Source organism: Carlito syrichta, unplaced genomic scaffold (assembly GCF_000164805.1).
Source record: "Carlito syrichta isolate Samal-C Ts95f unplaced genomic scaffold, Tarsius_syrichta-2.0.1 Scaffold138451, whole genome shotgun sequence".
In the NCBI taxonomy this organism is placed as follows: Eukaryota; Metazoa; Chordata; class Mammalia; order Primates; family Tarsiidae; genus Carlito; species Carlito syrichta.
In genome coordinates, this window is record NW_007082547.1 from 724056 (window position 1) to 741929 (window position 17874).

Consider the following 17874-nt stretch of genomic DNA (forward strand, 5'->3'; position numbering starts at 1 on the left):
CTTCAGGGGTGTGAAGTAGAATCTCATTGTGGTTTTGATTTGCATTTCCCTGATGACTGATGATGTCAAGCTGCTTTTCATGTGCTTATTGGCCATTTGTATATCTTGGAGAAATGCCTATTTAGGTCTTTTGTCCACTAAATGTTTTAAATTATTCAGTTATAAGAGTTTTTAAAATATACAAGTTTTTAGATACAAGTCCCTTATCGGATACATGGTTTGTAAATATTTCTTCCCATTCTGTGAGTTGTCTTTTCACTTCCTTGATGGTGTCCTTTGAAACATAAAAATTGCAATTTTGATGAAGAGCAGGTGATCTTCTTTTTTCTTTTATTGCTCTTACTTTTGTTGTTATAGCTAAGGAATCTCTGCCAAATCCAAGGTCATGAAGGTGTACTCCTGTGTTTTCTTCTAAGAATTTTGATTTTAGCTCCTAACATTTAAGCCTTTGGTCAATTTGTGTTAATTTTTATATGAGGTAGTGTGTCCAACTTCATTCTTTTGCATGTGGACATCCAGTTGTCACAGCACCATATTTTGAGAAGACTATTATTTTCCCCACTGAATAGTATTGCCCAACCTTGTTGAAACCAGTTGATGTATGGGTTTGTTTCCAGACTCTCAATTCTATTCCACCGATCTAAATGCTTATCCGTTAGCCAGTACCACATTGAATTTATTACCCTTGCTTTGGAGTAAGTTTTGAAATCAGAAAGTGTGAGTTGAGTCCTCCTACTTTATTCCTCTTTTTCAGAATTGTATTTGCTATTCTGGGTCCCTTGCAGTTTCATATAAATTTTAGAAACTGTGCCAGAGACATTTTACAGCAACCTGACAGAATATGGCTGTGTACAGGAACATTTAGAATCCATGAGCTAATATCATTTGTCCTTACCCTCTGTACATGGGACAGCCATGGCTACTGAGACTATGACAGACACTTGTACCATTCTTGGGCTACTGGACCCTAAGCCTACAGTTCATGCAGCCATAGAATGAAAGGTTACCAGATAGCCATCCGCTATAGCCCCTCATCCTATACAGGCATTGCCACTAAACCCTCAGTTTATTTTCTCTCCTCCCCTGCCCCCACCATATCTCTCTCTCTCTCTCTCTTAAATACACACACACACACACACACACACACACACACACACACACACACACACACACACAGAAAGAAGGCTGTTTTGAATGGGTTGGGAAAGAGGGATGTGGCTGCACCCTGGGGTCAGACAGTGGGCCGCTTCTATGCTAGATAAATTACAGAGCAAAGTGGCTTAATTTCTGCCCTTGTCAGCTGTTGCCTAGGAATGACAACAGCCTGCTTTTCTATGTGGCAGCCACAGACTCTGGTGCAGGTATCCAGGGGGATAAAACCAGGATAGTCCAAGAGCTCTGCTGGGGTGAGGGAAAACAGGAATAATCTGTCTAACCTCCACACTCACTCCTTCACTCTTGCCCCTCCAAACTTCCAGGATGACCAGCTACAATCTTGAGAACCTGGCTCCTCTCTATGAGATTCTCCCTTGATCTTGAAGGTGCAGCCTTAACCTGGATAGTTGCTTGGTGAGGAAACGCCAATCTGGAGCATTAATTGTGCTTTTAGGGTATCTGGGGCTCTCTGGGGATCCTCTTTTCCTTGGGAAAGAAAAGTCTAACAGCTTCCAGGAAGAAGGAGCAGATTATCCTACAAGGAAACAAGAACAAGATTGGCACTGGTGACAACAATACTGGATGTGAGATGATGGCGGACTAATATTTGAAGAACTGAAGGAAAAAGAACTTCAAACCTAGAATTTTATATCCAGGAAAACTGTCCTTCAAATGTGAGGGCTAATAAAAGTTTTTATAGGCACACAGGGCCTCAGAGGATTGGCCACGTAAAGTCCCAAGAAGTACTTTGTAGAAACTCAACTAATTCTGAAGGTTTCATCAGGGCCAGATGCAGTGTAAAGACCCTAGAAGGCTAAGGCAGGAGGATTGCTTGAGGCCAGGAGTTCGAGACCAGACTGGGTAACATAGCAATACCTAGTATCTACAAAAAATAAAATAAAAATAAAAACCCAGGCATGGTGGTGTATGCCTATAGTTCTGACTACTTGGGAGGCTGAGCCAGGAATATCCCATGAGCCCAGGAATTCAAAGCTACAGTGAGCCATGATTGTGACACTGCACTCTAGCCTGGGCACCAGAGTAAGACCCTGTTGCTAAAACAAACAGAAATAAAAACCTTCTTATACATGCAAAGGACAAACAGTTGCAACTTCTCTTAACAGTCAAGGTTGAAGGACTGGCCCCATAGTAGCCAGTAGCAAGTGGCACTGAAGCTACCATCATTAAAATAGTTGGTATTGGTTCAAAGAAGGCAAAACAACAGAACATAGGAGTAAGCCCAGCAATGGACCCATGCATATATGAGCACTTCATTTACTACAAGGTGGCACTGTAGAGTGAGAGAAAGGTAGTTGATAGAGAATCTGGGATAACAAGTATCCATAAGAAGAACTAACTTTGGCCAGGTATGGTGGCTCACACCTGTAATCCCAAGACTTTGGGAGGCCGAGGTGTGAGGATTGTTTGAACCCAGGAGTTTGAGACCAGCCTGGACAACATAGCAAGACCTCGTCTCTACAAAAAGTTAAAAAAATTAATCAGGCATGGTGGCGTATGTCAGTAGTCCCAGTTACTAGGGAGGCTGAGGTGGAAAGATCACCTGAGCCCAGGGGGTCAAGGCTGCGGTGAGCTGTGATTGTGCCACTGAACTCCAGCCTGGGTGTCAGAGTGAGACCCCTGACTCAAAAAAAAACCCAAAAAACTTTTACTTTACATAATGCAAAATTTAGGTGAGTTATAAGTTTGAGTTTTAAAAGGTAAACATTAAACTTTAAAAATATATGAATTACCTATTGAGTACAATGTATACTATTTGGGTGATGGGTATACTAAAATCCTAGACTTCACCACTGTACAATTCAGCCACACAAACAGAAACCACTGTACGCCTAAAACTAATGAAATAAAAAACAAATAATAAAAAGATATGGTTATATACATAGAAAACCTCAAAGAATCTATGACAAGAATAGGAGAGTTTTGCAAGATGGTTGTGTATACAAGGTCAATATATAAAGGTCGAATAAATATCTCAGCTCCAGTAATAAAAAATCAGGAAATATAATTTTAAAATATATACCAGGGTGCCAAATATATACACATTTTAAGGGGTGTTATCTATGTATTACTTTTTGAAGTTGAGGTACAGTAGCAATGTGTATTATGACGTCCGTTCAAAAGATAGTGTTAATCAAATGAATGCTAGCATCATCATGAAACAGGCAGGAAAGTCAAAGAAAATGGTGGAAGCACAGTTGTTGTTCAAGGAGCACAAGACCATTTTGAAGTCATATTTGAAATGCAAGAACATTGTGGAAGTATAACGACAATGGAGGCATGAGTATGCAACAGAACCTCCAACATGCCTAACAATTGCACACATTCATGATAAGTTTGAGACACATGGTACTGTATATGATGTGCACAAGGGAAGATCTGGGAGGTCTCACACAGCAACAAGTCCTGCAGTAGTTTGCCATAATCAGAAGTGTCTGGATGCTGGTGGTAACCACTATGAGCACTTCTTGTAATTGCAGAAGTCAAGTGGAACTTGTATTCATCTTTTGTTATTAGTATATAGTGTGTATTATAATTTTAATAGAGTTTCTTTCTTAAAATGTGTATATATTTTTGGCACCCTCTGAACTAGTATCAAACTATAATTTTTTTTTTTTTTTTTTTTGAGTTGGAGTCTCACTCTGTCACCCAGACTGGAGTGCAGTGGCCGCTCCTGGCCACCGCAGCCTCGACCTGCTGGGCTCCGGCGATCTTTCCGGCTCAGCCTTCCAAGTAGCCGGAATTATAGGCATGTGCTACCACCAGCTGATTTTTTGATTTATTGTAGAGATGAGGTCTCGCTGCCCAGGCGGGTCTCGAACCCATGGGCTCAGGCAATCCACTCACCTCAGCCTCCCAAAGGCGCGGGATTACAGGCTGAGCCACCGAGCCTGGCTCAAACTATAATTTATAATAGTATCAGACTATAAAATACCTAGGACTAAATCTGAATTCCATATAAAACTTTGCTGAGAGACATTAAATAAATCATATGGAGAGCTATCCCATGTCCATGGATAGACGTAATAACCTAATTATGTCAGTTTTCACAAAAATGGTATATGGATTCAATGTATTCAATCATCTCAAAAGTCTTTTTCATGGAATGTGACTGGAATATTCTAAGAAATACATACAGGCGGGTAAAGGACAAGGAAGCTTCTGAAGATGAAGAGTAAAGAACTTTCCCAATCAGTAACAGGACTTACAAAGTTATAGTGAACACAGAGTGGTGTTGGAGCAGATGTATCAAATTGATACAGCCAGAATTCTACTTTCATATGTAGAATTTTGATGTTGACAGTAGGACTTTTTAATGTAAGAAGATAAAAATAATAGCTTACCCATATGCATAAAAAATAAAATTGCAGCCCTAATTCTCTCACACACAAAATCTACTTCAGAGAGATTAATCACTTAAATGTCAAAAGCAAAACTTCAAATCTTTGAGAAAAAAATATACATGAATAACTTCCTAACCTTGGTGTAGGGAAGGATGTTTTTAAAAAAGAAGTTTCCTAAATCACTAGCCACTAATGCATAAAACTAATTATGAACTTTTCTGTATTAAAAAAGTACCATTAAGAATATGGAAAGGGGCAACCCTCTTAGGTCCCCTCCCACTGTGGGAGCTTTTCTGTCCTCTCAATAAATCCAGCTTTCAAAAAAAAAAAGAATAGGGAAAGACAAGCCAGAGACTGAAAAGATATTTGAAGAACACCTAACTGACAAAGGATTGGTATCAAGACATATAAAAATTTTTAACAAATGAGTTAGAAAAGTACAAACAACCCAATAAAAAGTCAAGGGGCATGATCAGGCATTTTACAGAAGAGTGAACACCTTTGGCAGATACCCATGAAGAGATGCTCAAATATAACAGTGCTCAGGAGACGCAAATCCAGATGTTAGTGGGTGTGCAACACACCTTACTGCTGGCAAGATCCAGAAACCTGGGAAGACCAAGTTCTAGAGAGATTGTGGATTAACTGCATTTCTTGGTTACTGCTAGAGGGAGTGGAGACTGAAGGCACCACTTAGAAAATGACTCTAAGTGTTCTCATGTAATTTGGATATTCACATATCCTAAGAGATAGTATTTCTACCCTCGTACATGAACCAGAAAACTTGTACAAGAACATTCATAGCAGCACTGCTCATGCCAGTCAAACACAACCTACGTGCTTTCTGCACAGAGAGTGAGAGAAGAAGAGCTGGTAAATTCACCGAATGGACTCTACACTCAATCATGGGTGTGAAGGAACTGCAGCCACCCATGGCAGCAGCAACCAACTTCAGTCCAAGAATGCTGAGTGAAAACACAAGTGTAAAAATCACACACAGCAAGATACCTGTCTCGCAAATAAAACCCACATATTGTTTAGGCATACATGTGTGTATGATAAAATCACTCCTCCCTACCTTCTACTATATAAAAAAGGAATTATAAATACAAAATTCAGGATTATGGTTAACTGGAGGGAGAGACCAGGGAGTACAACAGCAAGATATATTATTGTTCATGTTCTAGATCATGGATTGGGTTCTAGATTTAAAGGCCATTGTTTGGCTGGGCTCGGTGGCTCAGCTTGTAATCCCGCACCTTTGGGAGGCTGAGGTGAGTGAATTGCCTGAGTCCGCGGGTTCGAGACCCGCCTGGGCAGCGAGACCTCATCTCTACAATAAATCAAAAAATAAGCCGGGCGTGATAGCGCGCGCCTGTAATTCCGGCTACACGGAAGGCTGAGGCGGAAGGATCGCCGGAGCCCAGCAGGTCGAGGCTGCGGTGGCCGGGAGCGGCCACTGCACTCCAGTCTGGGCGACAGAGTGAGACTCCAACTCAAAAAAAAAAAAAAAGGCCATTATTTTATTAAAGGCTAAGTAAACTAAATAAAATTGTAAAATTGGTTGGCATAAGTGTGACATGAAACAAAGATTATGATTAATTTTGCACATCTGGGAGTCATTAAAGATTCTACTTTGCAGCCGGGCTCAGTGGCTCAGCCTGTAATTCCGTGCCTTTGGGAGGCTGAGGTGAGTGGATTGCCTGAGCCTGCGGGTTCGAGACCCACCTGGGCAGTGAGACCTCATCTCTACAATAAATAAAAAAATCAGCCGGGCATGGTAGCGCACGCCTGTAGTTCTGGCTACTTGGAAGGCTGAGGCGGAAGGATCACCAGAGCCCAGCAGGTTGAGGCTGCGGTGGCCAGGAGCGGCCACTGCACTCCAGTCTGGGTGACAGAGTGAGACTCCAACTCAAAAAAAAAAAAAAGATTCTACTTTGCATGTTATCACTTAAAATCATCATGCACCCCACCAAGGCATGAGCACCTGCTGTTGGCAAACACCTCATGATTGCAATGATCTTGGGCCCAGCCCTGGGGACCCCTTGAATCTCTTCTGCAAAAGAGACCCAGGAGAGCTAATTCATGCCCCTTAAATTTCTGAGTTCTATGTAATGGAATATCTAATATTTTAAGGGCTGACATAATGCAACCCATCTGATGAAATGTTGATTTTAGTTCACTTAAACAACAATATGAATGTCCTCACTCTGAATGAACCACACCTTAAGTAAGTGAATCCTTCACTGACTGTATCTGATGCACAAACCAATTACCTTGGTGCTCACAAGGCTAAGAGCAAATTCAGACCTCAAATGGTGAGGGGAGAATGTTAAACTCTGGGTTTAGTGGCGGTTCGCTTGATGAGTATAGGTGTTCTTGAGGAAACTGGGGGCAGGGCCTTGCAAGGGAGACCACGCCTTTACCAAGTACCAGCCCTTCCTTGGGGTTGGATTGATGGGTGATCCCAACCTGAGCCTGTGATGTGATAGAGAAGGTCTACTGGGTCCTAGAAGAACTGTTCATTAGAGGAACTGTTCATTAGCCCCAAAGGGTTGGTAGAGTGAGAGTCTGACTTAGGATAAGGAACATGCATCTGTCCAAAAAAGACAGCCCAAAGAGGAAATGCCTTGTGAGCTGTTGGGCACTTCTACTGCAGGTGCTGAGGTGCACCTTCTCATGAGTGCACCTTCTCATGAGCACTAGGCTCAGAGACTATCCAGGTCCTGTGCAACTCCGGTGTCTACAGGGCCTAGCTTGCCAAGCCTGGGTGGGCATTCCTCTAGCTGGGGCTCTCCCCGCAGCTGCTGCCTCCTCTGCCTCCCACCATCCTGACTCAATGTGCCCCTCTATGGAGAAGCAAGGGGTGGAAGGCCCAGGGTGGGGGTTCTGCTGCACGCAGGGGAGAAGAAGGGAAGGATGGAGAAGGTCATCTGCAGAGATCAGAGGTAGAGCCCACCTCACCAACACAGACCCTGGTGATTTGGGCTTGTGGGGGAAGTCCTGTCCCTGTCTTGTCCCCCATCTCTAAAAGGATGGGGCGCCACTGCCTGGGTGGTGTGGCTTACCTCGCCTCTCCCAGGCTGGAGTGCTCCGCTGCCCCCGGGTAGGCCTCGTGCCTCCCAGTTCCTCACCGTGGGTAGTCTTCTCCTGCCTGCAGCCTCTAAGGAATGAGGGCAGTCAGCCCCAAAGTCCCTCTCCCCACCCCCAGCACGGTTGACTTACTTTCGACGTCTTTGTCACTGTGTTCGGGGAGCTGGAGGGCCAGGCTGACCTGCTTGGGTGCCTCCTCCATGTTCTCAAGCTGTGGCAGGGCTGTGGGTACTAGGAGAGGCCAGGCAGTGACTACATGGCACAGCTGCTTCATGCCCAGGATGGTCCCTCCTGAGCAGCTTCTCTGCCTCATGTGTAGGCATATCCCTGGTGGGGGCCTGGCTCCCAATGTGGTAATGCCTGCTCACCTGTGGGTCCCAGCAGTGCTTCCGCTGGAGGTCTGCCCCTACCCTCCTGCTGACCCTCTGCAAGGACCCAGTCCTCCATTTGAAGGACCCACCAGAGCTACTTTGGGGGGTCACCAGTAACCCACGCTGAGAGGCCTCCTTCTCCTCACAGCTGATACCGTTACTCTCTCCTTCTTAGAGTCAATTCTGCTTTCCTCTCCCTCCACCCCCTGCTTTTTGAAGTTATCACGTCTCTTCCTCTCTCCGATCTGCTTTCAGTCTCTGTGTGCTCCTGCCCCTGTCCACAACTGCAAGTCACTTCTGTGCAGAGTTCTCACCTGCTCCCTGGGCATTTTAAATCTGCTCCTGTGGCTGCAAGTCTGATGGGCCCTGCCTCTGCACCCCACATTCACCTGCTCACCACTGAGCATCTGTTTTCATGTTATCACTTAAAACCATCATGCACCCCATCAAGGCATAAGCATCTCATGTTTGCTAACACCTCATGATTGTAGCTGCCTCCCTATCTTCCCAGACCCCTTGTCCTGGGTTCTCTTCCTGCGTGGCAGTGACCCTGAGAGCTCTGGCACCTCCTCATCATTTTCCCTGCTGTGTTCCCTTCCCTTCCCTTGCCTGAGAAGTTTTGACTGGTTAAACATTTTCACTGAACTGGTGACTAGGCTCTCTGTTGGGGAATTCCATGAGGATGGGCACCTGGCCTCGCAAGTGAGAGGCAAGATCCAGAAAGGTCCTCTGGGGAAGTCCACCACCCACCTCACTTCTGTGGAGCATGTCTCAGGGCTCCTGTATCAGAATCACAGGGAGATTCCTGGATCCATTCTCACCTGATAAGCCAGGGCATTTCAACCCATCTGCCTTGGGGCTGTCGGGATGACCTTGCTAGGGACAGTGACAGGATTGCTCATGCCCTGTGGTGCTGGGCAGGGCTAAGAGGCCCAGCAGCCTGCCCCAGATGGCCCAGCCAGTCCAGGCTTCAGCAGGACCAGAACCTAGAAGTTCTGTCTATGGAACTTGAAGTAGCCTCTCAACTTGAAGTGAATGCATGCTCCTTGGACTGAGAATTGCCCAGCTCCATGTTGAAAGATAGATTCCAACTGATAGCTCTGGGTGGGGTTCTGCACTTCTGGAGGCTCCCAGACAAGACTGGAGCTGCTGGGCCAGAGCCACACTTTGAGTAGCAAAGAATTAGACCCTCAAGGCCTCCTGCCTACAGATTTACTAAGCAAAACTTTGGAGTCTTAACTAGGCAAGCAAAGCTTCTGTAATGTCTGAGACCTACTTCTAACATTTTTATTTTTCATCTTCTCTTGCATCTCCTGCCAGCAATCTATCCCTTCAATCCAATGGGCAAAGTGAAGGCTCTTTACAAGGCTGTCCTCCTGCTGTGAGTGGTATATGCTGTTGGTGCTGCCTTCAGGAGTCCAGAGCTTTGCACATGGTTGGGGTCAGGGCCCCTGGCTGGAGAGTGTGTTGGACACTGGAGGTAGTATCATGATATAGGGACAGGGCCCAGTGAGATTGGCAGTGAGGCCGAGAGTTGGCCACTGAGTTAAAAGACTTACGTGATCTCATGGTGACTGCTTTGCTGGGTGGGTTGCTGAACCTGGCACTCACTCTTCCTCTGCCATCCACAAGCTCCGAGAACCTGCAGAGAGGGAAGAAGGGTCACCACAGCTGGAGCACTGCCTCAGATGGGTGACAGCTAATGGCTAGGGGGATACCTGGGGGCTTGGGTTGGTGTCTCAGAGGCACCGTGGTCGTTGAGTAGGCGCAGCTCTGGCAGGCGAACTGGAGGTGGTCTGTTTCTGAGCACCCGTGGGTGGTGTCCTCCCTGGTGCCAGCGTCTGTCGGCGTTGTCCCTGGGGGCTGCAGGGCAACAAGAAGGAAGAGGAGTGGCCACACAGGGCTGGGTTACCCTTTGCTCCTGTCCCACCCCTGCTGCATAGGAGAGGCAACTCATACTCTTCGTAGCTCATATTCTTCAAGAAGCTCATACTTCTTCAGCTGTGTCTGAAGAAGGGTGGGGGGAACATGTGTATGGGCTGTGGCCACAATGGGGTTTATGTCTCCCCAAGATGCCCTGGAGCCCCTGTTTCCTTCCAGCCTGCTGGCTGCATCCCTTCTGAGGAGGAGCCACGTACATTCATGACACAGATGCACACTGGCTTAGGAGTTGCAAGGGGTCCATGTCTAGGTGCTGGCCCCAGCTCCCCACCAAGTTCTCCATCTGCAGGGCGGGAGCTGGGCACTCAGACTTGGTTCTAGGCTGCCCAGAGACACAGCCATTTCCCCAAGCTGGCCTTCCTAATGGGATGCCTTGGCTGAAGCCCCTACCCTGGCACACGCCTACAGAGTGAGGGTGCAGTATGTCACCTTTACCAGTGTCCTTCAGCCTTCCAGACTAAGCACCCTCCTCTCCCCAGAAGTCCCTCCTGCCCTCTTCCTCCCTGTTTCATGCTGACTTGGTTGTACTTGACCAGCTCACAGAGAGGGCCCAGCCTGCCCTTTCCACATGGTAGTTGTGCTTGGAGCCAAGCTGGTGGGCGGGTGGCAGAGTTGGGTCTGAGAACTCTCCAAGTGTGTGTATTTTGTGCCCTCAGTGACAGCCTCATGGGTTGGGGGGAGGAGGGAGACCTGGGAATACCTCAAGGTCCAAGCCCCCTCCTTGGGGGAGCCCGTCTGTCTGCTCTCCGGGCTCTTTTCTATCCGCTGCTTGTCTGCTTGCACTGCTCAGACACACAGTTTTTTCTCACAGCAACTTTTTGGAGTTTTAAAGATGTAAGTGAGGGTGGGGGTGGGGAGGTTATGTAGGACCCTGGTGGAACCTGGCAGGGCCACCTCTGTACTTGGGAACTGACCTATGATCTTAGTGAATGCATCTGGGAGCTGTACCCCTAAGCTGCATCTGTGCGCACCGGCATTCCTTTCTGCCCTACATGCCCCTCCTTTCCTGTTCCTCCTGGCCTCTCTTGCCTGCCTGAGTTCATTTCCAGTGGCTCCAAATAGGCCAGGTCAGGGCTGCAAGACCACTTCTGGAAGCCCCCTCCTCACTACCTGCCCTAAGCACCTGTTTTCAGGCAATGCTCTATATTTACTGCCCAACCTGTCTAAGATCTACTGAGGGGTCTGGCTCAAGATGAGACTCGACATGCTTATTTTTCCAGTTTGTTAGTGCTGTCTGTCCATGAGTGGATTCGTGGATTTGAAAAGCCTCGAAGTTTACACGAACTTCTCTGTATTAACACAGTCCTGTTTCTAGGCTCTTTCTGGTGCCCTGTAGGCAGTGTGGTCCATACTAGTTGAGGGTTTCAAGGTTCATCAGAATAACCTGTCTCTCCTGGACATGGATGCCACAGCCTGGGCCCCACAGCCTCCAGATGCGAACCATGTGGAGGACTGGCTGACACTTACTCCCACCCCATTCCCAGGGTCCAGTGGTACTCACAGGTGATGATGTAGAGGTGAGTGGGCTCACTATGCAGTGGGCCATGCTCTGTGCTCTGCACTGCTGTCACTGAGAGCTGGTACCGCCGTCCTGGCAGGAGGTCACGCACTGTGTAGGATGCCAACTTCCCATTGGGGATGTAGCGGCTCTTGGTGCTCTGGCTGGTGGTCACATTGATGATGTAAGCCTCCAGCAAGGCACTTGGAGTGGGGGTATCCCAGACCACGAGGGCAGAGGTGGCTGTGACTCGAGCGGCAGTCAGATTTGCTGGAGGCAGAGGCCCTGGATAAGGCAGGAATAGGGGAAAGGTAAAAGGTGGGCCCACAGGGTCTTCTGGCAAGGATGCAGTTTAAAGATCTGGCACAGGTTGCTGAAGCCAGGTTCTTTATTATGGATGACTTTACAGTCCTAAGGAATGGTGTGGAGTGTGCATGCAGTGATAAGGGCATGCAGCAGTGCTGCAATCCTGCCCTAGAGGACTGCCTGTCCCAGACACTACCCTCCCCTTGGGTTTGGATTCACCCAGCGAAGTCCCCATGCCCTTGGTTTATAAGTCGGTACCCTCACATATTGTGCTTTTGGTTTTCCTGAGCCTGGCTGCACAGACCCCTGCTTCATGAGTCTTTCCCATGCCTTCTCGATGGGCAGCCCTGGAGCTTGGAAGGCAGAGTCATCCCCACCTGGCAAAGTCCTGTTCAAGCCTCCACTCCACAGATTACCTGCAACCTCCCCTCTTTCTGGTGACACCAGAGCTTAGCTAGGTTGGGCTGGTCACATGGTCCAAGAGCCCTGATGGCATAGGCATCCTTGGCCCAATGTGCTCCTTTGGCCCTTCAGTAGTATTCGTAGGTGGGCTGCATTGAGGAGATGCCAGGAGCCTTTGGGTGCTACGGGCTGCCCTGGACAACTGTCCCCAGCAGGAGGATCTGGACCAGCTTAGCACAGTAGCTCCTGTGGAAGAGACCTCAGGGAGGAAGAGACCTCTGGGAGGCCAGGGGCTGGGTTTCTAGTGTTGGGGACACTTTGGGAAGGACTGATGGATGCTGGGGGCAGGTTATAACTTCTAGAAGGACCTGTGTGACTCAGGGGCCATGCTGCTCTACTTACTGGTCCACACGCGCATTGGTGTGGTGGCCAGGCTCTCGGTAGGATGCTCCTCTCCCCTGAGCCCACTAAGAGTGGTCACCTGGATGGTGTATCTCCTTCCTGGCAGCAGGGCTCTGTGGGGAGTAGAGGGAGGAAGAGAGGAGAAGAGGAACATCTGGGGGGCCTGTGTCTGACTCTGCTGGAAGGCTGTAGCTCCCTCAAGCAGGATGTGAAAGTGGTGTGGGCCATCCTCCTACTGGTGGTTCAAGCCATCTCCATGAGGAGACAGATTTATGGCCCTCAGATTTGTGGGCAAGTAGGTTGGGAAACTACTATCCAGTCTGTCTAGTCCAATGAAAGGGGCCAAAAGGGTTGGGTGCTCTTGGGGCAGTTGCAGTGTGGTCAGAGGGTTGGTGTTCAGATGGGAGAGGCCAGAAAAGGAGCAATTGGAAAAGGTAACTGTGCAGAAAAGAGTTACAAACAGGCCTGAGTGCCCCCTCAGAAAGGCCTGCTTGCAAAGGTGACCCTGGGCTGGTGTCTGGGAACTTGAATTTCAAAGGGAGGCACTCTAGCAGATCAGAGGGGCTCACTTTGCTAAGCTGTGCAAACATAGCAGTTCATACTGAGCACCTGCCTTCCTCCTGGGAGTCTGGATTTTCACATGCACCAGGCAGAGGGTGCTGCTTGACTAGTCCTTGGAACAGCCCTGGGTGCTGAGTTTCTGAAGGGCTTCCCTGGTTGGGACTGAAATCGTTTGCCCTCACAACTTGTTGGGGAATGGAGTGTGTCCTGTGTGACTCCACAAGGAGAGAACTCTGGAAGCTCATGCTTGGTTTCCCCTGGACTTTGCCCCAGGTGCCTTTTCCCTTTGCTGATTGTGTTTTGTATCTTTTGTTTATAACAAATCACAGTTGTGTGTGAGTGCAACTCTATACTAAGTCTGGTGAGTCCTCCTAGAGAATTGCTGACTTGGGGTGGTCAGGGGACTATGACACAGTCAACAGGTGTCCACCTGGCCCAATTATATTTTTGTCATAAGTTAGCTTCAGTCATTCTTTGGAAATGTAAGGATACCAGGATGTAAGTCAGAATACACAGCAACTCACAGCAACATTGAAAAGACAAAGAAAGCAGAGTGTGGAAAGATGGCAGAGCAGGAAGCGCCAGGAATCTGGCTCCCCATCCAGATAACTGTACCAGCAGGATTCGTCTGAGGTCCTATTTTAGAACTTTGGGGCCCATTGAGGTTTTACAACTTCCAGGGGGAAGACTAGATGGTAAATTGTGGTTAATTTTGATCAATTTCAGCTCTTAACACGGTAGCAGTCACCCATCCTGCACTTCTCAGCTCTGGGGTGGCTGGTGTGCACGTGCTCCTGGAGCAACCTGCACACATCTTTCCTGAGCTATGGTGGGCAGTAAGGGTCCTGTCCTCCAGACATCAGGGATCTGTGCTCTGATCCCTGCTGCTTCTGATCAAGGAAGTGCAGACAAAGAGGTGGATGGCTGAAGTAACTTCCAAGGAATTTACTTTTCCCTGCCCCCTTCACTTTTCTCTTTTTCCTCTTTGAGGAGCCAGATATTAAACAAAGGTAGAGTTAAAAACAACTGCAGATATGGAGAGAATTAGGAAGTGACCGCATATGCTCAGGAAAAGATACAGGCTCAGAAAATACCTGTGAAGACCTTATGCTTACATCTTAGACTGATCCAGAGGCACAGAGAGAGCCTACAATAATCTACTAAAACAGGGTATGTGTGATGACTGACACCTGTAATCCCAGAACTTTGGAAGGCCAAAGTGGGAGGATTACTTGAGACCAGGCATTCAAGACAAGCCTGGGTAACATAGTGAGAAACTGTCTATTTAATTTGAAAATTAAATTTAATTAAAAAACACAAAAATGCAAGGAGGAGAATATGAATTCCAGAGTTACCACATTATTCTATTCAAATGTCCAGTTTTCAACAACAACAAAAAAATCACAAGGCATCAAAGAGAAAAATATTACCCATTTAAAGGAAAAATAAGTAAGCAGAAATTGTATCTGAAAAAAGACATGATGGCAGATCTACTAGACAAAGACTTTAACACAGCCTTAAAGATGCACCAAAAAAATAAATGTATGGAGAAAAGAAAAAAAAAAGAGTAGAATGGAAATATCAACAAAGAGACAGAAAACCTAAAAAGTGTCCTGGTGCTGCAACTCACAACTGTAATCCTAGCACTTTGGGAGGCCAGTGAGAGGATTGCTTGAGTCTAGGAGTTTGAGACCAGCCTAGGCAATGTAATGAGACCTCACTGGACAACACAGTGAGAACCTGACTCAAACAAAACAAAACAAAACAAAAACTAAACAGAAACTAAAATTCAGGAGCTGGAAGACAAAGAAAGCATAGCCTTGTTCTCAGCACATTGCCCATCCAGTTGGAGGAAAAAATACACTTGGAAAAAATGGTCATGGTCTGTGCAAATAACAAATATGAAAAATGTGTAGGTAGCTTGAAGGCTGTAGAGGGGTGGACAGCACCCTGGCTGTGGGGGCTGAATCTGGAGCCTCACCTTGCCTTGCCTCCCTGAGTATACTCTGCAGCACCTGTTTTACAGAAACTCCTCCTAGGACCATGGCTGGTGACTGCTCTGAGATAGACAGGGCTTAGATGTCTCCACTGAGCTGACCTGAATATCTGCTGGCAGAGGCACATGTGATTTCATGGAAATCCTCTCAGCTGGTGCTGTGTTTACTCTGCAGGCCCAAGAAACCACAGGACAACATGGGACTAATGCCACCCCATTCCCAGAAAGCTGCTGTCTAGAGTTTGTTTTCCCGATCACTCTCTGCTTGCTACTTCCAGCACCTGCCTGCTCTGAGCAGGAATCTGCAGTCCTCTCTCGGCTGGCAACCAATCCTCAGGGATCCACCATGGGACCCCTGGAAGAACTCTAGGCTATCCCCACCTACCTTCCCTGACTGCTGCTCTCTGGGTGACCAAGTCAATCTCTCTCAGTCTGTACAGGAGGCATACCCAGGTTTTCAGAGGTTTCCCTGCTCTTTCTGGGCACTTTAAACAAGACCATGGTGCTTGATCCTCATGGTGGCCCTGACAAGGTGAGATAGGAGTGAGACCTCCAGGATCTGAGGATGGCTCATCTAAGACTTCCACCTTTACCCGGGTGAGGAACACATGAAGAATATGACCTAGTAGACTTGGGCACCCTGTGTCCCCGAGGCCCCACCCCTTCCCTCACCGCAGTCATGCACTCTGGGTGTCTCTTCTTACCCAAATGTGAACCTGTCCACACTCTTGTCCACATCGGTGGACTGGTCCTCAGGGACCTCAGGGTGGCGGATGGATACTCGGACCCCACTGATGGTGGCGTGATGGATCCTGTGCAGAGTCCACTGCACTGAGATGGTGCTGGCCGTCACATTGGTGACCTCAAAGCTCTCAACAGGGTGGGGTCCTGGAGGGCAACAGGCCACTCAGCAGATGCTGGCCCCTCCTCACTCCCGGGGGAGTGTGGGGCTCAAGATGATACAAGGCATGGAAGAACACGGGGGGCCATAGGGATGTGACTGGAGAGAGGGGACTGGCCAGCCTTGAGTTGCCAGATGAGTCCCATCAGCCACTCAGCGGTGACTTGAGTGGGGTGGAGATGCCCTGATCTCTAGCCTCTATGCAGCTGCCTCAATGGCAGCTGCAGACGGCCTACTGTGGGCATCTCCACCAGAGGCAAGTGCATCTTGGTCCCAGTTAAGATATGACAGTGACATGCCATGGGTAGAGAGGAGTCCTTCCTGACATGGTGACCCTGGACGTCCCCTTTTCTTTGCACTGGTTGACTGCTTTGGTCTAACAGTGAATGTCTGGGCATGGTCTGGGCAATGCTGGAGCAGAGGGATGGAAGTGCAGAGAGTCCTCAGTGACCGTAGGGAAGGGGCCACTGTGAGCTCAGTTTCCTGTTCATCTTGTCTTCTTGGAAACTCAAGTGCCACTGCTGAGGGGTCAGGTAGGGGCCCAGAGGGTGGTACTTGGCACCTCAGTCCATGGACAGTGTCCTGTCCACCCGCCACAGTCTACTGAAGCCCCCACTCTGAAGAGGACAGGGAAGAGCCTCCTTCTTCATTCCAGATGCCTTTCAAGGGAAGACTCCATCAGGGGCAGCCTTGCAGGCACCGCCTCCTAAAGCTGACCTCAGGATGAGTCCACTCCCCCACTTAGTCCCTGGTGACTCCCATTGCCCACCTGCTCAGTGCCACCTGCAGGTGCGTCCCAAGGCTCCCAGCTGGCTGGGGTGTGCTGTGTCCTCAGTGTGCTGGGAACTCTGGCCTCTCGGCTGTCACCTTCTACAGGACAGGTCCCTGTGGGCTCCCCCAGGTGGGCTTGGGCTGTCCTGAGTTCCTCATCCCGTTCCTTATGTGGTCCCCAATGCCTTCAGTGTTGGCAACCAGCCAGGGGCCTATGGGGTACCAGGATGCCTTCCTCCCGCAAGCCCCAATAAGCTCCTACCCATCTATATCCCTCCTCATCCACATGCTTCTCTGCATGCTTCTGGCTGCCCCTGCAGAGCCTACCTGAATTCTGATTATCCAGCGACTACACTTTTTGCAGTCCATACTCCAGTGCCTTTTCCTTTTTCCTTGAGCCACCAGCACCCCTTCCCCATTCTTGTTCTTATCTCTTGAGTACACAGGCCCCACGGCCTTGTATCCACCCTTGGTTCCTGCCCAGCCTTTACTGAGAGAGTGCCTGTGCTCTGGTTGTTGTGGGCCAGGCTCTGTGAGGGCCAGTCATCTGCTTTGTCCTGGATCCCACCCCTGGCTATCCATGGGCATGCTTCAGGGATTCTTTCTACTCTGTTGAATCATCCCCAGCGCAGACCAGTAAGTAAAACCCCCAAAGCCTTCTCTAGATGCCCCTGCCATTTCCTATTCCCTTTCACAGCAACATTCTGCCCACTGTTCAGTCCTCGACTCTCTCTCTTGAGCAGCTCTGGTGTCCTCCACTTGGCTGCAGCCCACCCAGCACGTGGGTATAGTCAGTCACCCCTTCCTCCTCAAGTCACTGCTTCTCAGTCTCCTGGATTCCTCCTTGCCTGGTCCCCCCAGGCTCTTTGCTAGTTCCTCCTCAGCCCCACTCCTGCATGAGGAGACCCTTTCCTCCTCTACCTATGCCCTCTTGCTTGGGGAGTACATCTGGTCATGGCCTTCAGTGCCAGCTACAGGCCAGAGGCTCCAGATCTGTTACTATAGTTGGGCCCTGGCCGACAGCTCTACAAGAAGGAGCCACAGATGCCCCCTCTTAGCATGCCCTCCAACCCTGCCCATCCCAGCAAGGCGACTCCCCTCTCACACTCTCAACA

The 17874-nt window shown here is 48.6% G+C and overlaps 1 protein-coding gene across 1 annotated transcript in view; it reads right to left on the minus strand.

Moving 5' to 3' along the window:
- SNED1 (sushi, nidogen and EGF like domains 1) overlaps positions 1-17874 on the minus strand; it is a 52518-nt gene that overhangs the window by 14831 nt on the left and 19813 nt on the right. Inside the window, exons 16-21 of the mRNA XM_008049856.2 lie at positions 15792-15975; positions 12531-12643; positions 11456-11705; positions 9700-9816; positions 9541-9623; positions 7743-7841 (exon numbers count right to left, since the gene is read on the minus strand). Coding sequence (XP_008048047.1) covers positions 7743-7841; positions 9541-9623; positions 9700-9816; positions 11456-11705; positions 12531-12643; positions 15792-15975 — 846 coding nt within the window. The remainder of the gene's footprint in view (positions 1-7742; positions 7842-9540; positions 9624-9699; positions 9817-11455; positions 11706-12530; positions 12644-15791; positions 15976-17874) is intronic.